Here is a 27,489-nt window from a genome sequence, read left to right as displayed (position 1 = left end):
GTCTATCCCCATAATGCACCTGAATTGGTTCTATGGGTGCGTTACATAGACGACATCCTCTTCCTATGGAAGGGCGATGTATCGTCTCTTGATACATTTATGACTTTTTTAAATGAGACTACAAGGGGAATTCATCTGTCTTATGAGTTTAGTAAAAACAATATCCATTTTCTTGATCTCAACATCTCAATGGTTGATAACCAATTTATCACCAGTACTTTTTTCAAGGATACTGATCGTAATTCCTACCTACCCACTGATAGCTGCCATCACAGATCTTGGCTAAATGGGGTACCAAAAAGCCAATTTGTTAGGCTTAGGAGGAATTGCACTCATGATCAAGACTTCTTTCAACAAGCACAGGTGTTGAAAAATAGATTTTTGACCAAGGGTTATAACCCGGAGGTCCTTGAATCTACTATTACTGAGGTTTCCCAAATAGATAGGATGCAATTATTAACTGGATCAAATAATAAGAAAAAAGATCAGTCAAATCTTGTTAAATGGTCTTTCTTTACAGAATATTCGACCCAACACTGATCGATTAAAAAGATTTTTTCTAAACATTGGGATGTACTCAAAAATTATCCTATTCTAAATTCTGTTCTTCCCACCCGGCCATCAGTTACTTTTAGAGGAGCCCCTTCACACAGAGGATAATTGGCCCCCAATATACCAGATGAACCGGTTAGGCCAAAATTCTTCGCTGACTTAACTGGTTTTTATCCTTGCCGGAGATGTAGGGTTTGTCATTTTAATTGTGATAATAGGAGGAAGCCTTCCAATCCACAGTCACAAACAGTTTATATCAAATTTAATTTTTCGCTACATGTGTAACTACCCATGTAGTTTATCTGATGACCTGCCCATGTCACAAACAATATGTGGGGCGCACTATTAGATCATTTAATGTGAGAGTTAATGAGCACATTACTAGTATCATTAAAGGCAAGGACAAACATAATTTATCCAAGCATTATTTACTTTTTCACTTAAAAAATCCAAAGGGAACTCTTTTTCAGATCATTTACCGGTATGTACCTCCGTGGAGAGGTGGTTCAAAAATACGGGGTGTCTCCCGGAGAGAAACTTACTGGATCTATACATTAAAATCGTATTATCCGTATGGTTTGAATATAGAGTGGGACATAAATGCTTTTATCAATTCAGCTTGAAAAGGTTGAAGTCTCCTCTAGCATTCATTCATCTATTCATGGTTTTTTATCTCTAGCGTATTATGTGTCTCTTTCCTCCATATATAAATAATTGTAATGTTATTTTACATTTTAATCATTTTCATGAATTTATCCATTTTAAATTAGTCTAGGTTTTTATGGTCAATTTCGGTTGACCACCATTTTAATTTATGCATAATTTATGCTTTTAGTCTGTCTGGTTATGTGTAATTTTATATGTATTTTTATTGTTGCATAATAAAATATTGTTTCTTGTTTCCCCCCTGTTGGGAGTTTGTCCCGGGCTCCATTGGAGGTGTCTTCTATAGTGTTGACTTTATTGCGGTTCATCTCCGCATCCGTCTGGTGTCCATCGGCGCTTCCTGTTTATTCCGGAAGTGACGTTACGATAGTAGCACACCATCGAATGGAGTCCTGGAACGCACGCTGGCGTTATTGCAAACCATTATCGTCACTTCCTGTTTACCCCGGAAGTGACGTTACGCTATTGGATGTCTATCATAGCGAGTCTTGAAACGCACGCCGGCGCCATTGCCATCAATCTCCCACAGGTGGGATACGTTACCTGCAATATTATATATAGTAGGCATTTTTTGGCTGACATTATCTTTTGATAAAGGCATTTCTGCTGAAAAGCGTTAAGAGGACTACAGTCAGCCCTGCTTTATACCCTTGATATGCACAATACCTTGAGATGTTTGTAAGTGTATCTGCTATGTCTTTTTATTAAATTGATTTTAGCAATATTACACTATGTTTGTCCCTCTTTTGTTCTTACCTATACCCGTGTTGGAGCTGGGATTTGGTTTATCCATGCTTGTTGCTGATCCATATGGACTCCTTTGAGGTCTCTACATCCATCTGGGACATCCACCTTATATTGCAACAGCTTGTATGACCCACATGCTATATGGTATCTGGGTCCCACTTATCTGGTGAGCTCAATCTATTAACCCTTATCGGTGTTGGGATTTGCTGCACATTGTGATCACGTTATTTATGTTGGATTCTCTTCATCACATTATTCACTTGGGAATTTCATTCCAGATGGATTTTTTATTGATTTCCATTTGGCTTATATGATTGGACATTTAGTATTTTATCTTACATGTGTCATTTGTTTAATCACACTTTATTGGTATTAGCGCTGCACATTTTTATGCTTTTTTATGTTTTTGGTCACTTTTTTGTCTAGTGATAAGTGCAAGCAGCTCTCCTTCCATGTTTTGTTAGCGCAGTAATTTTTACTCCATGTTGACTTTTTCCTTTAGACTTACCAAAACCATATAATATGAGGTCACACCTAAACACTTTCAATTTGTATGCAATCTGGCAGGACCTTGCACTACATAGAAAAGGTAAATCTGAAGGAAATCTAACCACAAAAGTTGGATAGTGTGTATCCAGCTTTAGGCTGAGAGCGCTGACCAGAGTGTTCTGGTGGGGGGGGGGGCGCGTCCCCCTGTCAGAACACAATAGCTCAGCAGGGGAGATTGCTGTTCTAACATCGGATCGTTAATACAGCGGCTCCGACCAGAGCTGTCATTTTTCATGTTTTTTTTTTGAGCCAGTGGGGGACAGATGCAGCATCCACCTAGGTAAGTATGATTCCAAAAATTCCCATATTTCTCTTTTGAATAGAACAGGATGTTCACACCTTCCAACATGTACTTGGACATCCCCAATTGAACAAAGAGCAAAAAATAACCTAATATATGTTCTTGTTCTTCTAACTATTACTTAAGCTATTCAAAAATAGATACAGCTAGATATACAATTTAATTGAAATATATCTCCACCTTCCAACATTGCTTATTGATTTTACTTCATAAAAGACCTTCTACATTGTGTTACAGAATGTACAATGGGAACAGATAATCACACAAACACCTCTTTCAGAAAGCAGAAAGGTTTATTGGTAGAAGGATCAGCAAACAATATTGATACAGAAAGGAAGCAAACAAGGCATTTATAATCATTAGCAACTAACAGGATTCTAAAATACAAAATAAAGGAAACGTAACATTTAATTTCCATAACCATGATAATTATGATTGTGTCTCTATAGCAAAACTTTTTTTTTTGTTATTTTGGATGGAGTGAGGAAGGGTTAAACATTTATTTTTCTAAGTATTATAATAGTTAAAGTGTACTTATAGCTAAAATGTTTCTGTTAGTTTATGATGGTGATACAACCAGAAGTTAGAGGAAATCTTTTCAAAGGGAGTGGAATGTCACACAGTTGTCACCGGAACAGAGGTCCCCTTTGGAAGACTCACTGGTGCCTCTTGTTCTGGTGACAACTTTTTTTATTTTAGATTTCCCATCACCTTCTTTCTCAATCACCAAGAGAAAGGGAGAGGATGAATCTATTCTAGACGAAAAAACAGACAGCAATAACATTGGACAAGGGTTCCAATCCTTTCCTACTCTATTCAAACCTGAAAGAAAAAAGTTTTCGCTATAAATATACTTTAAAGAAAATCATTTTTTAATAGCAATACCAAATGCAATCTAAAAATTGTAGTTTTACTTCTTAATGCTATTTTCATATTTACCCTATATTTCTGCCAAAGCTTTTTGGAAACACATAGGGGGTTATTTACTAAAACTGCATGGTGCAAACTCTGGTGCAGCTGTGTATAGAAACCAATCAGCCTCCAGGTTTAATTGAACCAGTGCACCAGTTATAGTAGTCTTCCCCATAGAAAGCAGAGGTCTTGTAGTAGAAACTATCTATCTAACTAGGGCCAGGCATAGACGGTTCAATTCCCAGCCGAGCGACCGGATGAGATGTGAACCATGTATCCATGTATGAGCAGGGTGAATGTACCAAGTTAATCGATCGATCAACTTGGTACATCCAGCTTGCTGGATTTTACAAGTGATTATCGCTAGTGCTTGGGATTCCCCTGTCAACACTGTCTGTGGTAAATGGGGAATCAAGCGCATTTGTTTTCTGCAACCCCTGGTTGTAGAAAATAATTTTTCTCCGTGTATGGCCTGCTTATTTTTGCACAGATTCCTTTAGATCAAGGGTGTCCAAACTAAGGCCCTCCAGCTGTTGCGGAACTACACGTCCCATGAGCCAATGTAACATTGCCATTCACTAGGCATGATGGGAATTTTAGTTCCTGAACAGCTGGAGGGCCATAGTTTGGACACCCCGGCGTTTAGATTTACCAAAACCATATAACATGAGGTCAAACCTATGCACTTTCAGGCCCTTGCACTACATAGTTAAAGGTAAATTTAAAGGAAAAAACAATATACCAATAATACCATCCATATTAGAATAAAGATGCATTAGTGTCAACTTAAACACTTTGGTAAATAGAATAGTAGTAGGCAACAGTAGAAGTTTCAAAAATAAACAATAGACAATATAGACATACAAGCACCCATTATAGACATCAATATAAATGTATTTGTTCCTAATACTAAGCTGGTAAAAGCAATCTTATAACTTACTAATGTCAGACATGTGGCATAGATGACCATCCCTGGTGGGGTGAGTGGATAATCCAACTTTGGGGAGCCCAGAGGTGGCACATTGTTACAATAGGATTCTGATAGTGTTGTTTATGATACACAGGCCACAGAGCAACCTAAATGTTGTTCATTTAGGGGTTACATCTACTTTTTGTCTGTATCTGTGTTTAATTTATAATTCTGATGGAGGTGTTTTGAAATACATAGAAAGCAGCATGAAGGGGTTCCTTGAAGGCGGCAGAGAAGGCGTGGAGGAGTCTTACGGGGTTACACAGCTGGTAGAAGGCAAGACGTCTTGCGCTGTACTCCAGGTAGATCCCAACTGTCTTTATAGAAGAATCGGAGTCTATTTTTTTTACAGAGTTGTTGTGAGTGGCATAAAGACCAGTTCTTTGAGTCAGACCCCATGATTTGTCATTATAACCTATGTAAGATTCAACTCCCTCTGTTTTCCTCTCCATGCTGTGTTTGGCCACCCCAATGAGCCATTCTTTCGCTGCACTCACATCCACCTCCCAATAGTGTCTCCCAGAAGAAAAGCTGCATGTACTTAATACCTGTGGGGATCTAAACCTCTCCTCAACATCCGGTCTGCTCTCTGGTTCATTGATGGAAGAAGCTGATTGAAGATCTTTTGATATAATAATATAATTACTGGCTGTTTTTATATCAAGTAAAATTTTTGATTTCTTCATCTTCAAGAAGCCCCTTTTTTTCGTCATTTCCATCATACTGTCAGCCAAGTTGAGAAGTCCTCGATGTAGTGTCTGTATGACCAAAACATTATCGAAGCATCCATTAATGCATAGATCACTGACTATGTCCTCAGGAAGAATGATGCTATCACAGATAAATTCTTTCTTTAGAAGAGGTAATGGATCTTTGCTTCTATGTAAGTCCCAAATTTCATTTATCTTCTTGGACATCGTATCGTTTAGTATCTCAAAATGCCGGATCAGATCAGAGAATGACTTATAGGTCTCCTCATCCTGTCTGGAGATCTCAGTCAGAACTCTCTTCTCTACATCATCCAACTCTTTCCTGATGTCTATAAACAGTTCGCCAATGCTCTTTGCAAAATCAGCTACCCTTTCTTTCGCTACTGTCCTGTACTTTTTCATGTTTTGGATTTTAACCTCAGTCCGCTGTTTCTCAAAATTCAGTTTTTCAGTAACATCTCTAAATTTCTTCACGGAGGCCTCTTCCAGCATTTCCACCTGGTGTCCTCTATGTTCTCCAGCCACCCAGCAGGACATACAGATGCAGGCACTGTCCTCTGTGCAGTAATATTTTAGAATTTCTTGATGTGTGCAGCATTTTCTGTCTTCAAATGAATCAGTAGGCTCAATTAAAAGGTGATGCACTGCCTTGCTGTGGTTGTTTAAGTGCTTTTCACAAAACGAGGCCTCACAGTGTAGACATGTTTTGGAAGCTGGTACAGAAGGATTACAGTACGTGCAAAAGACCTCTACTTTCCCCTGGTGAGCCGATCCGAAAGGCACCATGGTGTTACAAAGCTTTCTGTTGATCTCCAGCAGAGGGCGCTCTGTATACTGCTCCCTGCACTCGGGACAGGAATAATCTCCAGACCCCTCCTGGGTATCCAGCACAGTCACAATACAGTCCTGGCAGAAGTTGTGTCCACATTTTAGTGATACGGGCTCCGTGTAAAGGTCCAGGCAGATGGAGCACTTCAGCTCATCTCTCAGGTCAGCAGATGCCATTGTGGAGAAGAAAATGTACTTGTGATACAACTCAGAACATCAGTCTTATACACTGCCGATGAAAGAGTTCCTGAGAATGCTTTGTTATGTAAAGTCAGATCCACCCTACTCACAAAGCCCTTTGTCTGGCCAGGAAATGTAGATTAGTATATTAAAGACAGCCATAGATGGATTTGATCCATCTATAAGCAGGCTGATTGTACCCAAGTCGATCAATAGTCCAACTTGGGTACAACCAGCATGTTGGATTTTTAGCAAGTGATTATTGACGCTGTATAACCACTAGCAGCCATTGATCTGGCTCCCCGCATCATAACACCCCTTCTCGCCAGGAGAACACAACAGCTCCATGGGAGGCATTCCCCTATCCTCACTGACTGTGTTGATGGAGTACTGAGCGATTTTCTTTCCTGCAATCTGAGGTTGCAAAAAAAAAAAAAATGCCATAATCTATGGCCTGCCTATCTGTGTTACACCATTTGTACGTTAGAGGACCTTTTTGATCTTCTCATTCCAAGTGTGACTATTTTATCCAAGTGGTTACAGGAATAGAAGTATGCAGACATCTACATGACAGATTTTGTATATTTATTTTGGACTTTTTAGGCCTCATGCACTCGGAAGTAAAAAAAAAAAAAAAAACAACAGCCTTTACAGGCGGCGTCCAAGATGATTTTATTTATGCTTTTAAACTCAGTTCAGTGTTAAGCTATGTGACCATACACATTGGGCATTTAGATACATATTTTAAGAGTGGCATTTAGAGGCATTACAAAAATCCCCCTGTGTTTGGAGAGGAGCCTAGGTGTAATTTACACATGAAGGCACCTAAACCTGTATAATGGTGCACAAATGTACGCTGGTGTGCATAGATCTAGTGGCTGGAATACGTGAAAATTTTTGCCAATTGGATGAGTTTCCACTCTAACTTCTAAACGCCATACGCCTTTAAATGTGCATAAATGCACATAATCACGAGATTACAGGTTTTTTTATTTCTGCCAACTTCTGGCAGGTTTTTGGAGCATAAATTCGTATGCCCGTTGCCCTATAATCTTCCCTAAACAATTGAGCGCACTCAACACTCCTCTCATACGTGACACAGTGGGAACGGTTACGTGACCTAACCACTTGATTGGAAGGACTGGAGTAAGGTCCAGTCAACTGTAGCAAAATGTTCCCCTAACATGACAACCCTTGAATCTGCATACAAGGTACTGTTGTGATGGTACTGGGCTCCTACCTGGTTTACCTCCCGCAAATCCTGGGGGCAGCAATAGATGCTATAGGAACTGTGGCCAGAAGGGGGATGTACTGCACATCTGGTGGTCCTGCCCACTGCTAACCGGCTTCTAGTCCAAGGTTTTTGGTCTGTTACTTTATCTCAGCTGACGATTCATAAGGACACTAAATTGTCTTTCTTGCACTGCCCAATTCTGAGCCTTTTTATCTACCAACAAAAAATTTTGTCCTACCTATTTCTGTCTGTTAAGCAGACCATGGTACAAGCATGGAGGAAACCATCAGTCCTGTTTCACAGGGAGTAAAAGACCACATGACCGCCCTAATGGTCAATGAAAAAATATCTAGTATCTTAAAGGACTTCCATTCCAACGGGGGACTTACTACACATCTGGGGGTCTTGCCCACTGCTGACTGGATTCTGGTCCAGAGTTTTTGCTCTGTTACATACTTCATTCAGCTGACGATTAATATCCTGAAGGACTCTCATTCCAAATTTCTTAAAATTTGTGAGCCTTTGATTAACTACTCCCTACTGTACCTACACCTAACCTGTTAAGGTAGTTTATTTGATGTAATACCTGGTGCGGCCCTGAGTCTGCGAAGGGCTTCACCCTCTCTGCCCCCTTTGCCCCTCTTACCTTTCTTCCTTCTCTTTTCTTATTTCTTTCTGGTCCTTTCTTTTGTTCTTGATATGTCCGATGCCAGGAACTGTGGGTCTGGGGAACTAACTGGTTTATGAATACCTCACTGTTGGCCTAAGATCCCTAACAGGTAATTGTATGTGAACCGTTGAATATTTTTTATTTCAACCATTCTATTTGACTACTGTTCTATATAATTGTGCTGTGCCCCTGCATGGGGGACCCTGAGCTTATTGCCCTTTGCAAATAATGAATAAAAAATGTAAAAATCAAAGCACTAGATAATTAGAGCAAACTATAAAATGAAAAAATATAAAAGAATATGAGTCAAAAATTATATATATTATCTTTTAGGGCCCTTTCCTACTGATGAGCTTTTTATGCGTTCCCATTGACTTACAATGAAGGGTCCCTTTTTGGTGTGCTTTTGAAAAACTGAACCAAAAAGGCAAATTCCATTGTAAGTCAAATGAGCATGCAGGACTTTACAAAGTGCAGCCCACCTGAAAAGTGAACAGTTACATAGGATTTAATGGGGAATATATTTCATTAGCTTTTGACGCCATAGAAAAGCGCGGCAAAAGCAGCCAGCGTGAAGGCGCCTTAAATATAAATGAAGTTGCGTTGAATTCAATGTTTTTTTTTTATATGCAAATCTTACATGTATACTCCATAATATCAAGATAATTTAAAAGTTTAGAAATAATTTTGATGTGTGATGGGTTTAAACTCCTAATATATATATATATATATATATATATATATATATATATATATATATATTTATAGATAAAGATAGATAGATAGATAGATAGATAGATAGATAGATAGATAGATAGATAGATAGATAGATAGATAGATAGATAGATAGATAGATAGATAGATAGATAGATAGATAGATAGATAGATAGATAGATAGATAGATAGATAGATAGATAGATAGATAGATATACTGTAATGTTTAAAATTTTTGTATGAGATATATGATATATCTTTATAAAAGAGATATTTATATAATTAGGAACTACTGAGGTTGTAGTTTACTGAATACAGCCTGTCACCTTCTTTCTGTATTGATGCTAAATTTTATATGGTGGTGAAAACGGAGATGACGTAGATGAAGTTCAAATGTGTGTTTTATGACTTTTAAATTAAATCTTGCTTAATGCGATTTTTATACAAATAATTCTTTGGATTATGGCTAAATTGTTTAAAAGTGGCTTGGATGGACTCAAGAATAAACTACATCAGGACTTCACAGGCCACAATAAAGAGGAAAATGAAAATGCTACCTTAATGTTTAGACTTTAAAAAAAATTCTTGGAAAAAAATGTTTATTTTTGGCACATTTTTTACTTTTCACAATATATTGATACCCAAACTGCTCCCAGTGGTTTGCCGAAGTACATTCATTTCTTCAATTTTGTTTCATAATTTGGTATGAAAGGATTTGGGCGGTGTGCAAGACACCCAAGTTTATCTCGGGGAACTCAGGTTTTACATATTTTTTTAACTTTTTGCATTTACTTGTCATGTTACATGTGTTATATTTGGTTGGTTACATTATTAACTTTATGTACTTTATGTTTACTGCCCTAGGTTGGCTCAACTTGAATTCCCTGATAGGTGGTATTATTCCAAAAGGAGTGGTGTACTGATTTTTTTATTTTTTTGGGTGGGGAAGGTGTTGAATATTTTATTTTTTTTATTCTGGGTTACATTTGTGGGATATTTTACAATCATATGGTGTTTTGTGATTTATAATAGAGTTGTGTTTCATCTTTCATATACTTCTTTGTGGTGCAGATATTTATTTAAAAAATTGACATTGGGTCTAGCACTTGCTTACTCTATCCAAATTTAAAGAAAAAGTTTAGGCTATACGCGTTACTTACTATTAAAATTGCCCTTTTGTTAACATTCAAATCAAAAACATTAACAAAGTCGCAGCATGTTTGGGTTAGATTTTTTTTTACTCTGTATTGTTACCATATCACTAAAATATTACCATATCTGTACTATAAAAAAAAACAGTTTCACAGCCAGCTGGTCCATATTGTCCTGTATTGTTTATACAACATGGATTCTAAATGACCACTCCTGTCCCTCTTTTCCAGTTGGGAGGTGGTGAGGTGGGGTCATTGCTTTTGACTGGACTCCATTCAATTCAATTTGACTCAAAGTCTACTTCCCAGCTGGAGTCCAAACAATGCATTGGGACCTCTCCCTAGCTCATAGTCATTTTTTGTTCTGCAAAAAACTTTATGACAAAGTTTCAGAGAGTTGCTAATTTTTGTGTTTTAAATTGTACCAACCAGCTATAATATAATCAAAACCATATTTTTTTTTCATTGCAGAATACTTGAACCATGTTATAATTTTAGAAAACCTATAAAATTATCTTTGAACACCATGCCTCCAGCCACTGACTACATGTGCAAAAACCTTTAGTGCCGGTTCACACTGCCGCGACCACTAGAGTCGCGTCGCTTCCAGCGCGACTTTGGCGCGACTCAGCGCGACTTCAGCGCGAGGCGACTTTTTATTTGGCCAATCACAATATGATGTTTTGAAAAAAAAAAAGAAAAGAAAAAGACAGCTGGAAAGACACTGCATTAGTTTTCTACTAAAAATTATAAGAAAAATGCTGTTTTTTAGGGGTTCTGGACATGCTACAGAGCTGAAACTTGACAGGTACACTTTTTAGACCCCCCAGACACTAAATACAAAAAATGACATGCCTGCCTAAAAAAATGCCCGATAAATGCCTGCAAGAAAAAAAGCCAGCCGCAGAGAAGTCGTATTACTGAAATTATAAGAAAAATGCTGTTTTTTAGGGGTTCTGGACATGCTACAGAGCTGAAACTTGACAGGTACATTTTTTAGACCCCCCCAGACACTAAATTCAAAAAAAGACATGCCTGACTAAAAAAATGCCCGATAAATGCCTGCAAGAAAAACGGCCAGGTTGACAGAAGACATATTCATGTTTTAATAAAAATTATGCTCTTTTCTTGTTCAATACCATTTTTTTGCAAAGTCAGATGACAAGTCGGATCACAAGTCGCTTCAATTAAGATAAGGAGGCGACTCCCATTGAAGTATATGGGACAGGTCGGATCACTGGTCGCCTCAAAGTAGTACCGGACCCTTTTCTGAAGTCGGAGCGACTTCAGTAGTGGCAATTAAGACGGCACTGATTGAATTACATTGCTTTGGTTATGTCAAGCGACCTGGGGCGACACAAGTCGCCTCGTGAGTCGCCCTAGTGTGAATGGGCACTTAATTTAGCTTGTCATGTGGCCATTCCTACTTGTCTGCATTACTCAAATATATGAATCTAGACTGGGATATTAAAAAAAGAAGCTTGCATGTATGATGTAATGTTATTTTGAACTGTTTGCTGTCTTAACCTTAATAGCGGTATTCCAGAGTGTGGCTCGTGGTTAATATTCAGTGCCAAAAGCGGTAACCCCGAGACACACTCGGGATTACCCCAGATTGATACTCACCTTCCCTTGCGATCCCCCGCCGTCCTCCCCAGCCTTCCTCCTGCTGTCCTCCCGCTGTGTGTTCAGCCGATGCCGGAACCTTCTTCCGGTTCCCTTCCCTGCAAGCGCTGCGTCGCAGGGGAGTGGAACCGGCGGGAGATAAAAAAAAATGACATGATACAGTGTAATCTGTTAGGATTACAATTTTGTATCATGCCATTTCACCTAGAGGCTTTTCCAGTGTCCTGCCTGTACTTTTTGCGGTACTTTGTGCCTGGAAAATTAATAACGTCCATGGTGTCCAAAAAGCGTTCTTTAAGCTCAAAAACGCTTTTGGATGAACTGGAAAACAGCGACGGTGAATCGGAAATATTTGAAGAACTGAGCGATAGTGATTCGTGGGAAAATTCGTCATCGGGTACTAAAAGTGACAACAGCGACGATTCTGCAGCTGAGCTCAGCGATGTGCCAACTTGGTGTTTGGTACGGATCAGGCAGAGCCCCCAAGATTCCCATTTACTGGAGCACCTGGTATGAAAGCTGACGTTGACCATGACAACCCCTTGGCATACCTACAATTATTTCTGACCGATGAGGTTATTGAAAAAATAGTTACAGAGACAAACCGGTACAAATAGCAACAATTGGCTACACATCGGAAGTTTGCAAGATGCAGAAAGTGGGAACCAGTGACCAAAGATGACATTTGGAAATTTCTGGGCCTAATAATTCTTTAGGGAATGGTGGGGAAACCCCTGCAGAAGTGGTATTGGACAACCAATATATTACTTGCCACTCCATTCTTTGGCACAGTCATGTCAGAGTACAGATTCTCCCTCTAAGGCTACATTCACACCTGAGCGTAGCGTTTTCGTGCGTTTTTACCGCGATTTTTACCGCGATTTTACCGCGATTTTTGTGCAGGCGTTTTTAGATTGAATAGAAACCAATGGAAAACGCCTGTAATCTGCCCAAAAAGAAGCTCATGTACTTTTTTGAGCGTTGGGCGTTTTGCTTCAGGCGTCAAAACGCTCAGATGTGAACAGGGGCCATTGAAATGAATAGGATTTGTCTTGTTGGGCGTTTTGAGAGCTGATCCTAGAGCAGAAAAACTCCCCAAAAACGCCCCAAAACGCCTACATGTGAACGGAGCCCTCCATTTCAAAAACAATGAAGAATTTGATGACATTTATTATTATTATATTATAATTTATGATTTTGTGTTTCAAACTTTATCATACCCGGGATGTCTACTAGACTCTTGTTTGAACAGATTTAAGTGAGTTATTCCTAAGAATTACAGGCCTACAATATAAAACATATTTCCATGCAAAACAATGTACCGCTTTTAGCACAAAAATTCTGACATAATCAGTAGGGATGATAGAACGCATATATTTATATATATATCTCTATCAACAATGACAATTTTTAAGAACTTTTTTGGTGTAATTAATAGTCCCTGGGGCATGACCCAGGACCCTAGGCACTTTTTAGGGGCATTTATTGGGTTTTAGGGCTTCAAAATTGTGTTTTTTGATTCCAGAAGTTTGGGTCCCATTGATTTCAATGGGGTTCTGGAATCCGAACCGAACTTTCGGGAAATTCGGGTGTTCTGGTCGAACCAAACTTTTCAAAAGTTTGATCATCCCTAATTAATCAGACCGCCAGGGAGGTTAAACTGGCCATACATGGATAGCTGCATGTATAACCGCTTGGATTACTTTTATATTGTGCAGAATTGCCTGCTGTAATAAACATGATTATGGCACCATAGATGTAATTTATCCTCAACCTCATAACCTGTAACCAACCCAACCCCTTTTATCCCAAATATCTGTAGAAAAAATACCAAAACACAAGTGTTGGAGTAAATTTTTGGCCGTAACGGCCATTTATTAAAACCAAACAAAAATATAACAAACATTCCTTAACCACTTTACCACCGGAGGATTTTGCTGTCTTACGTCCAGGCCACTTTTTGCGATTCGGCACTGTGCGACTTTAACTGACAATTGCGCAGTCGTGCGACACCGTACCCAAACGAAATTTACGTCCTTTTTTTCCCACAAACAGAGCTTTCTTTTGGTGGTATTTGACCACCTGTGCGATTTTTACTTTTTGCGCTATAAAAAAAAAAAGCGTAAATTTTGAAAAAATAACAATATTTTTCACATTTTTTTATATGAAATCCCCCCAAAAAAATGTAAAAATCGAATTTTTTTTTTAATTTTTGGCCAATTTGTTTTCTGCTACCTATGTTTGGTAAAAAAAATCACAAAAAGGGTATTTTGATTGGTTTGCGCAAAAGTTATTGCGTTTACTAACTACGGGAAAGATTTCTGTCATTTTTGGTGTTTTTTTTTTTAACGAGTAATGGCAGCGATCTGCGATTTTTTTTGCGGGACTGCGACATTACGGCGAACAGATCGGACCCTTGACTGACATTTTTGACACTTTTGGGGTTACCAGTGACATTACTACAGTAATCAGTGCTATACATATGCACTGTTACTGTAAAAATACACTGGCAGGGAAGGGGTTCATTTTATTGGAGAGGGAGGGGTTAATGTATGCCTGGTGCTTACTAACGTGTGTGGGGGGAGGTGACTGAGTGACACAGGGACAGATCGCATGTTCAGCTATGCTGAACCCTGCAATCTGTCACTGTCTGTCACTTAGGAGATCCGCCCGCTCTGTTTACACAAGCAGGCGGATCTCCAAACTCGATTCCCCGACGATCGGGGAAGAGCGGCCGCTCCTCCCCTGGCCCGACTCCCGCTGTGACTGAATACAGCGGGAGCGAGCCTCCGGCGGCGCGCGTGCGCTGCCCATAAGGGGAGGAGTCCAGTGACGTAGGTCTACGTCGCTGGACGGGAACTAACCACTTTGCCGCAGTAGAGCTCCAGTGAGCGGTCGGCAAGTGGTTAAGAGCCGGTTCACACTGAGGTGACACAACTCCTTACTACTTCGGGGGCGACTTGTGCATTACATTGCACCACGACTTCGGAGCGACTTGCAGGGACTTCACATAATGGAAGTCTATGCAAGTCGCTCCGAGGTCGCCCCGAAATAGTACAGGACCCTTTTTCTAAGTCGGAGCGACTTGTGTCGCTCCTATTAGAACGGGTCCTGTAGCGGTCAATGGACTGCGAGGGAGCGCGACTTGTCAGGCGGACAAGTCGCCTGACAAGTCGCGCTAATGTGAACCGGCTCTAAAACAGGAACCAAAATAATAATACAATATTATGAAACATGAGGTTGCCGATCTTTGGAGGCACGGGCAATTATCCACTTTGTATCTGCGTAACTACTTACACGGTCCCCAGCCACACGACACAGGCTCGGGGACGACCTCAACATTTTGCAGATACTTCACAATTTTAACCTACCAGTTAATCCACCATTAACTGGCATTCCACAGGTGACTCCATACATTAGATGGGTCCCTAAACTGATAAGCACAGCAGGTTTTTTTTAAACGCCACCAAAGATCCCATCCGCCAAATCATGAAGACCACGTACAGATGAATAAATCAAGTATAGGGAGGGACGGGTGGGCATGAATGTTCTTCCCCCATGTGCTTCACGGAATCCTGGGAAGATGTGCTGACTTCTCCAAGACCTCCTTGCAGCCCCTCCTCCCTGCTAAAGAAGGGAAATACCAAATTAACTTTAGTTAACCCTATCTCTCCCTGATTACCCTGTCTACCCAGTCATGCTAGCCCTACACTTTATTTATTTTGCTTCGGGCTATACTATACCGGGATCACGGTTGTAGCCTCAACCATAATCCGATATAACCACCTCAATACTATTCCATATATAGCGTTATTGAGGTGGTTAATGCCAAACCTTATATCATTTATATACACACTATATTGTCAAAAGTATTGGGTCGCTTGCCTTTACACACACATGAACTTTAATGGTATCCCAGTCTTAGTCCGTAGGGTTCAATATTGAGTTGGCCCACCCTTTGCAGCTATAACAGCTTCAACTCTTCTGGGAAGGCTGTCCACACAGTTTAGGAGTGTGTCTATGGGAATGTTTGACCTTTCATCCAGAAGCGTATTTGTGAGGTCAGGCACCAATGCTGGATGAGAAGGCCTGGCTCGCAGTCTCTGCTCTAATTCATCCTAAAGGTGTTCTGTCAGGTTGAGGTCAGGACTCTGTGAAGACTAGTCAAGTTCCTTTGGTTTCCAGGACAAAAAGAGGGGAACTGAAAATCCCCAGTGGGTACACAGACCTCAATAGAAACTTAAAATCTCCCGACCCAAAAGATTTTGCCTACCGATACACTTTAAGAAAACTGTATATGAAACGAAATATACTGAAAAAAATGATTTTGGGTTTATATAGACCTTAAGGAAAAAGGATTTTCTTTTGAAGACAGTGAGGTGTACATCATGACCAGAGACAACAACTTCTCCACAGATGTCAAGAATTAGACCGTCTATGCCAAACCGGAAAAGCCATTTACAACAAAAGTGGAGGCCTTTGATGTACAGTAAACCCCCGCTCCATCGCGGTTCAGTTTTTGCGGTCCCGGTATATTGCGTTTTTTTTTGTAATGTTATTTTACTATATAAATCATTAAAAATGAAATATTTTTGTGTTTTCCATAGCTCTTGCTCTGTCTCTCAGTATCTTTTATGTGTTTAAATGAGTTTCTATTGTTTTAAAAGTGTGTTTAAAGACCTTAAAATGCTTTTACACGTACAGTGACAGTAAAATAAACATGCCTACAATGCATTTTAATAGGGTTTTTCTATTTCGCGGAATTTCACTTTTCGCGGCTGGGTCCGGAACGCAACCCCCGCAATGGAGGGGGGTTTACTGTAATCTGTCACCGAATATAACTCTGTCTTTTTCTTTTCCAATAATTTGAAAACAATTCACACCTTCAGCCATGTACGAGAGCTCTAACGGCAATACCTGACCCAGACTTTCTGGGATTGGATTATGTTAATTAGAACAGGGTGTTCACACCTTGCAACATGTACTTGGATATCCCCAACCTAACAAAGACAGCAAAAAATAACCTGATATAGTGTATGCTGTAATGCACTGTAATGTTTACTTAATTTACTGTAATGTTCTAACCATTTCTTAAGGATGTTCACACCTTCTGATATATATTTTAAAAATTCCCAATGGAACTAAAGATGGCCATACATGGATCGAAGTTCAGCCAGTTTACCAGGGATCAGCCAAACTTCGATCGATGTATGACCACTGTGGTTAAACAGAAGATGATCTGCTGATTGACTTCTGTTCAACCCCCCTGTTGAAAAAATTTCACTCTATCAGTGCCACAGGCAATAGAATGCAGTTCTGATCTGTGTATTCAGATGGTGGGGAAGTCTACTCGCTGCCAGAATACAAAGACACATGGGGGGGGGGGGGGATTCCTCCATCCATACTGAAAGTGTGAATGGGGGAATTGGGTCATTTTTTTTCTTCATTTACCTCATTTACTAGTAAGGATGGGCAAATGGTTTGGCCCGAGCATGAGTTCAGCCGTTTGCAGAACACCCAAATTCACAGGGTCTGTCTATGTCAGGGGTGGGGAACCTCCGGCCCGCGGGCCGTATGCGGCCCGCACGATCCTTCTGTCCGGCCCGCGATCCGTGCCGCTGTGTCAGAAGGAGCCGATGGCTCCGTTCTGACACTGTGAATCTCCGAAAAGGCTGGACCCGAGGCGCAGAGCAGTGCGTTCCGAGCCCGCCCATTTGTGTGACAATAGCGAATGAAAATTCGCTACTGTCTCACGGATCCGCCTCCTCCTCGGCCAATGTCATTGGCCGAGGAGGAGGCGGGACGCGGGAGGACTCGAAGAGACGCGGGGACTGAAGAGAGGAAGCCGGCCGCCACTACAACAGGTAAGTGCTATGGGGCTTGGCACGCTGTTCACTCTGCATTGTGGCCAATCACTCCGCATTGAAAGGGGGCACGCTCTGGCCACTCCGCATTGAAAGGGGGCACGCTCTGGGCACTCCGCATTTAAAGGGGGCATGCTCTGGGCACTCTGCATTGAAAGGGGGCACGCTCTGGGCACTCCGCATTGAAAGGGGGCACGCTGTGGTCAATCACTCCGCATTGAAAGGGGGCACGCTCTGGGCACTCCGCATTGAAAGGGGGCACGCTCTGGGCACTCCGCATTGAAAGGGGGCACGCTCTGGGCACTCCGCATTGAAAGGGGGGCACGCTGTGGGCACTCCGCATTGAAAGGGGGGCACGCTGTGGTCAGTCTGCATTGAAAGGGGGGCACGCTGTGGTCAGTCTGCATTGAAAGGGGGCACACTATACCTTGATTACTGAAGGCTCCTTTCACACTTTTGTGACCTCAAAGTCACGCAATTTTTTACAGCGTTTTTTGCCGCAAATCAATGCCTATTACATTTATGCATACATTTTGTACGGCCCCCGAATGATGTTACAAAAATCCAAATGGCCCTTGGTAGAAAAAAGGTTCCCCACCCCTGGTCTATGTAAACAAGACAGACCGCTGTTCTGTCAGATGAACATAGGGATCCTGTATTCCTCCTGTTTAGGAACACGGATCTCTGTGGTCATTCAGCAAGTACATCCCCCACACAGTTATAAAGCACCCCCTAGGGACACACTTAACCCTTTGATAGCCTCTGGTGTTAACCCCCTCCCTGCCAGTGTCATTATTACCGCTTCCCTGCCAGTGTCATTATTACCGCTTCCCTGCCAGTGTCATTATTACCATAACAGTGCATGTTTTTAGCACTGATCACTGTAGTAATGTCACTGGCCCCCTCAAAAGTGTCAAAAATGTCAGTTAGGTGTCAGATCTGTCGGCCGCAATGTTGCAGTCCCGCCAAAAAATCACTGATGGCCGCCATTACTAGCAAAAAAAATAAAATAAATAAAAATGCCATAAATCTATCCCCTAGTTTGTAGACGCGACAACTTTTGCACAAACCAATTAATTTACACTTATTGGGATATGTTTTACCAAAAATATGTGGAAGAATACATATTGGCCTACATTGATGAAAAAATTAGATTTTTTTTTTTTTATTGGGTATGTTTATAGCAGAAAGTAAAAAACATATATATATTTTTTTTCAGAATTGTCGCTCTTTTTTGTTTATAGCACAAAAAATAAAAAACGCAGAGGTAATCAAATGGCACCAAAAGAAAGCTTTATTTGTGGGGAAAAAAAGGGCATCAACTTTATTTGGGTACAGCATTGCATGACCGCGCAATTGTCAGGTAAAATAAAGCAGTGCAGTATCACAAAAAAATAGCCTGGTCATTAAGGGGGGTAAAACCTTCCGGTCGTTAAGTGGTTAAATAAAATCAACTATAAAAATAATATGAATATATTTAAACACAAATAAAAATGTAACTATTAGTGCCGGTTCACACTCTTGCGGCTGCGGCGATCGCATGTAATATCGGAGCGCACTGCTCCTTCATTACATGCGATCGGCTGTGCGGTGCAAATTCAGCCATACACTTTGTATGGCTGAAATTCGCACTGCACCCGCACAAAAGTCGCACATGACCCTTTTTTTCACCCGCATCAGGATCGGATCGGCACTTGTGTGATCCGATCCTGTGCGAACTGTCATATCGCACTGCGATATGCGATCAAACTGGGGGTGTCATTAACATTTCATTGACACCCCCAGCGTATCGCATATGGCAGTGTGAACTGCCAGGGGTGCGTTTGCGATGCGGGAACAGGCTGCGAATTTGCAGCCTTCCCGCATCGCATAAGTGTGACCCGGCACTTAACTCTATTATAGTAATTACTTTATAATTCTGATGGAGCCTTTTGGAAAAACATAGAAAGCAGCATGGAGAGGTTCAGTGAAGGTGGCGGTGAAGGTGTGGAGGTGTCGGACAGGGTCACACAGCTGGTAGAAGGACAGATGGCCAGCCTCGTACTCCAGATAAATCCCGACAGTCTTTATTAAAGATTTGCAGTCGATGTTTGTAGAAATGTTCTTGTGCCTGACTTGAAGACTTGAAGGTCTTTGAATCAGACTCCACGATTTGTCATTGCAGCCAATAAATGATTCATTTCCTGCAATCTTCCTCTCCATGCTTTCGCAGGCAACCCCTATCAGCCATTCCTCGGCTTCACTTACATCCACCTCCCAGTAATGTGTCCCGGATTCAAAGCTTTGGACACTTAACACCTGGCAGCATTTAAACCTTTTAGGGCCGTCTGGCCTGTTCACACCAATGTCGGTATGGGAGACTCTCTTGCGTTTTTTCGAGAATATCAGATTGTCATGAGCCGTATTTATGTCCAACACAATATCCGATTTTTCCATCACCGAAAAGTTTTTTTTCACCATCAGATCCTTCAAATTGCGAGAAAGGTTGCATAGTCCTCTTTGTAACATCTGTGAGATGGTGCCCTCAGCTATACATCCAGCATTGGTTACATCATTTGTTGTATCGTTTTTCCCGGGAATAATGTCCTCTCTGTTCGGTGCTTTCTTCAAGACAGTTAAGGGATCTTCGATATCACACAATTCTTTCATTTGATTAATTTTTTTGCACAGTTCATCCTTCTGTTGCTCCAACTGTTGGATCAGAGAAGAGACCGAATGTGAGATCAGCTTCTTCTGCCTGCATGTTTCCAGCAGGACTTTCTTCTCAACATCCTCCAGCTGTTTCCTGATCTCTCGAAACATATCGGTGACTCTCCTAACAACAGCAATCGTTTTCCCGTTCTCTTCTGTCCTGTGATTTTCCAGAGTTTGTATCCTCTTCTGAATCTCCTGTTTCTCAAAGTCGAATAAATTTGTAGAGTCTCTCAAATTCTCCTTTATCTTCTCAGAGGCCTCATTCAGAAGGTCCACCTGGTGTCCTCTGTGGTCTCCAGCCACCCAGCAGGACATACAGATACAGGCGCTGTCCTCTGCGCAGTAATATTTCAGGACATCCTGGTGTACGGAGCATTTTCTGTCATCAAATGATGTGGTGGGATCAGTTATAATGTGATGCACTGACTTGCTGTGGTTGCTCAAGTGTTTATCACAAAATGAGGCCTCACAGTGCAGACACGATTTAGAAGCTGGTGTAGGAGAATCGCAGTATGTACACAAGACCTCTGTTACTTCCTGGTGAGAGGATCTGTAACACTCCACGATGTTACACAGCTTCCGGTTCTTCTCCAGCGGAGGGCGCTCTGTATACTGCTCTCTGCATTCCGGACAGGAATATTCTCCAGACTCCTCCTGTGTATCCAGCACAGTCACTATACAATCCCAGCAGAAGTTATGTCCACATTTCAGTAATATGGGCTCCTTATATAGGTTCAGGCAGATGGAGCAGTTCAGCTCCTCTCTCAGGTCAGCAGATGCCATTGTGGAGATGGAAATGTTCTCATGAGAAGGACATTCACTTGTGAGAGAACTTCAGCTCACTGGTTTTATACACTGGTGATGAAAGAGTTTCTTTGGAGGCCTTTGTTATGTAAACTGACTTCCGGTTTCCTTGTAAAGTGAGAGCCTCCCTCTTCTCGTAACCCTTTATCTGCTGAAGACAGATAGTCTTATATCTTGCTAGCCATCCCAGACCAGGCCTTTTCTGGCACTTTTTATTCACATGTACTGCAACAATCAGTATTTTTTACTAGAAATTTTCTTCGAAACCCCCAAACATCTTTTATTTTTTTCCAAAGCAGAGGTCCTAGAGCAGTGACCTCCAAACTGCGGCTCTGGGGCCAGATGTGACCTTTTGCTTGCCGTTATCCTTTATTTATATAAAATATATGCTGTCCAAACCACCGTGGTGAAGTGTTCTTTTCAAAAACGTAAACAAAAAAACAAAAAAATGTGCTTCTCTCCCAGGTGGTTGAAAAAATGGTACTTTCAAAACATCGAAAAGTATTAGGCTACGTTCATATGTTAGCGTAGCGGACCGCAGGTGGAATCACCGCGATTCTGCCCGCGATCCGGAAATCATTGCAAATCGCGGGACGCCTGTGCGTTGCCGTTGATTTGCAATGGCACCCCAAACGCTGTGCGATGTTGCCGCGATTTCCGCCTGCCGAATCGCGGTAACATCGCGCAAACAAAAGCGTGGGTCACATAACGCCCCAAAGAAGCTCTTGGGCGTCATGCGACCCGCGATATTGCAAGTTCTGCATTTGAATTGATGGTGGGAACCCCCCTTTGTGGACAAGTCCTGCCTTTTAAATGATGGCGGGAACCCCCCTGTGTGAACAAGTACTGCCTTTGAAATGATGGTGGGAACCCCCATGTGTGGACAAGTCCTGCCTTTGAAAAGATGGAGGGAACCCCCCTGTGTGGACAAGTCCTACCTTTGAAATGATGGTGGGAACCCCCATGTGTGGACAAGTCCTGTACTTTAAATGATGGTGGGAACCCCCCTGTGTGGACAAGTCCTGCCTTTGAAATGATGGTGGGAACCCCCCTGCGTGGACAAGTCCTGCCTTTGAAATGATGGTGGGAACCCCCCCAGTGTGAACAAGTGCTGCCTTTGAAATAATGGTGGGAACCCCCGTGAGGACAAGTCCTGCCATTGAAATGATGGTGGGAACCCCCCTTGTGTGGACAAGTCCTGCCTTTGAAATGATGGTGGGAACCCCCCTGTGTGGACAAGTCCTGCGTTTGAAATGATGGTGGGAACCCCCCTGTGTGGACAAGTCCTGCCTTTGAAATGATGGTGGGAATCCCCCCTGTGAGGAAAAGTCCTGTACTTGAAATGATGGTGGGAACCCCCCTGTGTGAACAAGTACTGCCTTTAAAATGATGGTGGGAACCCCCGTGAGGACAAGTCCTGCCATTGAAATGATGGTGGGAACCCCCCTGTGTAAACAAGTCCTGCCTTTGAAAAGATGGAGGGAACCCCCCTGTGTGGGCAAGTCCTACCTTTGAAATGATGGTGGGAACCCCCATGTGTGGACAAGTCCTGCCATTGAAATGATGGTGGGAACCCCCCCCTCCCCTGTGAGGACAAGTCCTGTACTTGAAATGATGGTGGAAACCCCGCTGTGTGGACAAGTCCTGCCTTTGAAATGATGGTGGAAACCCCGCTGTTGACAAGTCCTGCCTTATAAATGATGGTGGGAACCCCCCTGTGTGGACAAGTCCTGCCTTTGAAATGATGGTGGGAACCCCCCTGCGTGGACAAGTCCTGCCTTGAAATGATGGTGGGAACCCCCCCTGTGTGGACAAGTGCTGCCTTTGAAATGATGGTGGGAACCCCCCCTGTGTGGACAAGTGCTGCCTTTGAAATGATGGTGGGAACCCCTGTGTGGACAAGTCCTGTCTTTGAAATGATGGTGGGAACCCCCGTGAGGACAAGTCCTGTACTTGAAATGATGGTGGGAACCCCCCCTGTGTGGACAAGTGCTGCCTTTGCAATGATGGTGGGAACCCCCCTGTGTGGACAAGTCCTGCCATTGAAATGATGGTGGGAACCCCCCCTGTGTGGACAAGTGCTGCCTTTGCAATGATGGTGGAAACCCCCCCTGTGTGGACAAGTCCTGCCTTTGAAATTAAGGTGGAAACCCCCCCTGTGTGGACAAGTCCTGCGTTTGAAATGATGGTGGGAACCCCCCCTGTGTGGACAAGTCCTGCGTTTGAAATGATGGTGGGAACCCCCCTGTGAGGAAAAGTCCTGTACTTGAAATGATGGTGGGAACCCCCCTGTGTGAACAAGTACTGCCTTTAAAATGATGGTGGGAACCCCCCCCCCCCCCCTGTGAGGACAAGTCCTGCTTTTGAAATGATGGTGGGAACCCCCCTTGTGCAGACAAGTCCTCCCTTTGAAATGATGGTGGGAACCCCCCTCGTGTGGACAAGTCCTCCCTATGAAATGATGGTGGGAACCCCCCTGTGAGGACAAGTCCTGTACTTTAAATGATGGTGGGAACCCCCCTGTGTGGACAAGTCCTGCCTTTGAAATGATGATGGGAACCCCCCCAGTGTGAACAAGTGCTGCCTTTGAAATAATGGTGGGAACCCCCGTGAGGACAAGTCCTGCCATTGAAATGATGGTGGGAACCCCCCTTGTGTGGACAAGTCCTGCCTTTAAAATGATGGTGGGAACCCCCCCTGTATGGACAAGTCCTGCCATTGAAATGATGGTGGGAACCCCCCTTGTGTGGACAAGCCCTGCCATTGAAATGGTGGTGGGAACCCCCCCTGTATGGACAAGTCCTGCCTTTGAAATGATGGTGGGAACCCCCCTGTGTGGACAAGTCCTGCCTTTGAAATGATGGTGGGAACCCCCCTGTGTGGACAAGTAATGCCTTTGAAATGATGGCGGGAACCCCCCCTGTGAGGAAAAGTCCTGTACTTGAAATGATGGTGGGAACCCCTGTGTGGACAAGTCCTGCCTTTAAAATGATGGTGAGAACCCCCCCTGTGTGGACAAGTCCTGCCTTTAAAATGATGGTGGGAACCCCCCCTCCCCCCTGTGAGGACAAGTCCTGCTTTTGAAATGATGGTGGGAACCCCCCTTGTGTGGACAAGTCCTGCCTTTGAAATGATGGTGGGAACCCCTTTGAGGACAAGTCCTTTTACTTGAAATGATGGTGGAAACCCCCCTGTGTGGACAAGTCCTGCCTTTGAAATAATGGTGGGAACCCCCCTGTGTGGACAAGTCCTGCCTTTGAAATGATGGTGGGAACCCCCCTGCGTGAACAAGTGCTGCCTTTGAAATGATGGTGGGAACCCCCCCCCTGTGTGGACAAGTCCTGCCTTTGAAATGATGGTGGGAACCCCCCCTGTGTGGACAAGTGCTGCCTTTGAAATGATGGTGGGAACCCCTGTGTGGACAAGACCTGTCTATGAAATGATGGTGGGAACCCCCGTGAGGACAAGTCCTGTACTTGAAATGATGGTGGGAACCCCCCCTGTGTGGACAAGTGCTGCCTTTGAAATGATGGTGGGAACCCCCCCCCCCCCCCCCTGTGTGGACAAGTCCTGCCATTGAAATGATGGTGGGAACCCCCCCTGTGTGGACAAGTCCTGCCTTGAAATGATGGTGGGAACTCCCCTGTGTGGACAAATAATGCCTTTGAAATGATGGTGGGAACCCCCCCCCCCCCCCTGTGTGGACAAGTCCTGCCATTGAAATGATGGTGGGAACCCCCCCTGTGTGGACAAGTCCTGCCTTGAAATGATGGTGGGAACTCCCCTGTGTGGACAAATAATGCCTTTGAAATGATTGTGGGAACCCCCCCTGTGAGGAAAAGTCCTGTACTTGAAATGATGGTGGGAACCCCCTGTGTGGACAAGTCCTGCCTATGAAATGATGGTGGGAACCCCCCTGTGTGAACAAGTCCTCCCTATGAAATGATGGTGGGAACCCCCCTGTGTGAACAAGTCCTCCCTATGAAATGATGGTGGGAACCCCCCTGTGAGGACAAGTCCTGTACTTGAAATGATGGTGGGAACCCCCCTGTGTGGACAAGTCCTGCCTTTGAAAAGATGGAGGGAACCCCCCTGTGTGGGCAAGTCCTACCTTTGAAATGATGGTGGGAACCCCCATGTGTGGACAAGTCCTGCCATTGAAATGATGGTAGGAACCCCCCCCCCCCCCCCCTGTGAGGACAAGTCCTGTACTTGAAATGATGGTGGAAACCCCGCTGTTGACAAGTCCTGCCTTATAAATGATGGTGGGAACCCCCCTGTGTGGACAAGTCCTGCCTTTGAAATGATGGTGGGAACCCCCCTGCGTGGACAAGTCCTGCCTTGAAATGATGGTGGGAACCCCTGTGTGGACAAGTCCTGCCTTTGAAATGATGGTGGGAACCCCCCCTGTGTGGACAAGTGCTGCCTTTGAAATGATGGTGGGAACCCCTGTGTGGACAAGTCCTGTCTTTGAAATGATGGTGGGAACCCCCGTGAGGACAAGTCCTGCCATTGAAATGATGGTGGAAACCCCCCCTGTGTGGACAAGTCCTGCCTTTGAAATTAAGGTGGAAACCCCCCCTGTGTGGACAAGTCCTGCGTTTGAAATGATGGTGGGAACCCCCCTGTGTGGACAAGTAATGCCTTTGAAATGATTGTGGGAACCCCCCCTGTGTGGACAAGTCCTGCCTTTGAAATGATGGTGGGAATCCCCCCTGTGAGGAAAAGTCCTGTACTTGAAATGATGGTGGGAACCCCCCTGTGTGAACAAGTACTGCCTTTAAAATGATGGTGGGAACCCCCCCCCCCCTGTGAGGACAAGTCCTGCTTTTGAAATGATGGTGGGAACCCCCCTTGTGCAGACAAGTCCTCCCTTTGAAATGATGGTGGGAACCCCCCTCGTGTGGACAAGTCCTCCCTATGAAATGATGGTGGGAACCCCCCTGCGTGGACAAATCCTGCCTTTGAAATGATGGTGGGAACCCCCCCAGTGTGAACAAGTGCTGCCTTTGAAATAATGGTGGGAACCCCCGTGAGGACAAGTCCTGCCATTGAAATGATGGTGGGAACCCCCCTTGTGTGGACAAGTCCTGCCATTGAAATGATGGTGGGAACCCCCCTTGTGTGGACAAGCCCTGCCATTGAAATGGTGGTGGGAACCCCCCCTGTATGGACAAGTCCTGCCTTTGAAATGAAGGTGGGAACCCCCCTGTGTGAACAAGTCCTGCCTTTGATATGATGGTGGGAACCCCCCTGTGTGGACAAGTCCTGCCTTTGAAATGATGGTGGGAACCCCCCTGTGTGGACAAGTAATGCCTTTGAAATGATGGCGGGAACCCCCCCTGCGAGGAAAAGTCCTGTACTTGAAATGATGGTGGGAACCCCCCTTGTGTGGACAAGTCCTGCCTTTGAAATGATGGTGGGAACCCCCCCTGTATGGACAAGTCCTGCCATTGAAATGATGGTGGGAACCCCCCTTGTGTGGACAAGTCCTGCCTTTGAAATGAAGGTGGGAACCCCCCTGTGTGAACAAGTCCTGCCTTTGAAATGATGGTGGGAACCCCCCCTGTGTGGACAAGTCCTGCCTTTGAAATGATGGTGGGAACCCCCCTGTGTGGACAAGTAATGCCTTTGAAATGATGGCGGGAACCCCCCCTGTGAGGAAAAGTCCTGTACTTGAAATGATGGTGGGAACCCCTGTGTGGACAAGTCCTGCCTTTAAAATGAAGGTGGGAACCCCCCCTCCCCCCTGTGAGGACAAGTCCTGCTTTTGAAATGATGGTGGGAACCCCCCTTGTGTGGACAAGTCCTGCCTTTGAAATGATGGTGGGAACCCCTTTGAGGACAAGTCCTTTTACTTGAAATGATGGTGGGAACCCCCGTGAGGACAAGTCCTGCCATTGAAATGATGGTGGAAACCCCCCTGTGTGGACAAGTCCTGCCTTTGAAATAATGGTGGGAACCCCCCTGTGTGGACAAGTCCTGCCTTTGAAATGATGGTGGGAACCCCCCTGCGTGAACAAGTGCTGCCTTTGAAATGATGGTGGGAACCCCCCCCCCTGTGTGGACAAGTCCTGCCTTTGAAATGATGGTGGGAACCCCCCCTGTGTGGACAAGTGCTGCCTTTGAAATGATGGTGGGAACCCCTGTGTGGACAAGACCTGTCTTTGAAATGATGGTGGGAACCCCCGTGAGGACAAGTCCTGTACTTGAAATGATGGTGGGAACCCCCCCTGTGTGGACAAGTGCTGCCTTTGAAATGATGGTGGGAACCCCCCCCCCCTGTGTGGACAAGTCCTGCCTTTGCAATGATGGTG

At 43.6% G+C, this 27,489-nt stretch overlaps 2 protein-coding genes across 2 annotated transcripts; both read right to left on the bottom strand.

The window, feature by feature from the left end:
- Positions 1 to 4,855: 4,855 nt before the first annotated feature.
- LOC309558559 (E3 ubiquitin/ISG15 ligase TRIM25-like) lies at positions 4,856 to 6,412 on the bottom strand (the record flags this gene model as incomplete). The annotated part of the gene is made up of 1 exon (XM_082261638.1): positions 4,856 to 6,412. The coding sequence occupies one exon, from the start codon at positions 6,410 to 6,412 to the stop codon at positions 4,856 to 4,858; it is 1,557 nt and encodes a 518-aa protein (XP_082117764.1).
- A 13,167-nt stretch (positions 6,413 to 19,579) lies between these two features.
- Positions 19,580 to 21,151, bottom strand: LOC309558558 (E3 ubiquitin/ISG15 ligase TRIM25-like; the record flags this gene model as incomplete). Its single annotated transcript, XM_082261637.1, has 1 exon — positions 19,580 to 21,151. One exon carries the CDS (start codon positions 21,149 to 21,151, stop codon positions 19,580 to 19,582), a length of 1,572 nt encoding a protein of 523 aa, XP_082117763.1.
- Between the last annotated feature and the right edge of the window lie 6,338 nt (positions 21,152 to 27,489).

This window comes from Pelophylax lessonae (genome assembly GCF_965119305.1).
Source record: "Pelophylax lessonae genome assembly, chromosome: 6".
NCBI lineage: Eukaryota > Metazoa > Chordata > Amphibia > Anura > Ranidae > Pelophylax > Pelophylax lessonae.
The sequence above is the reverse complement of the archived record's forward strand: the minus strand, read 5'-3'. Positions and strand labels throughout refer to the sequence as shown.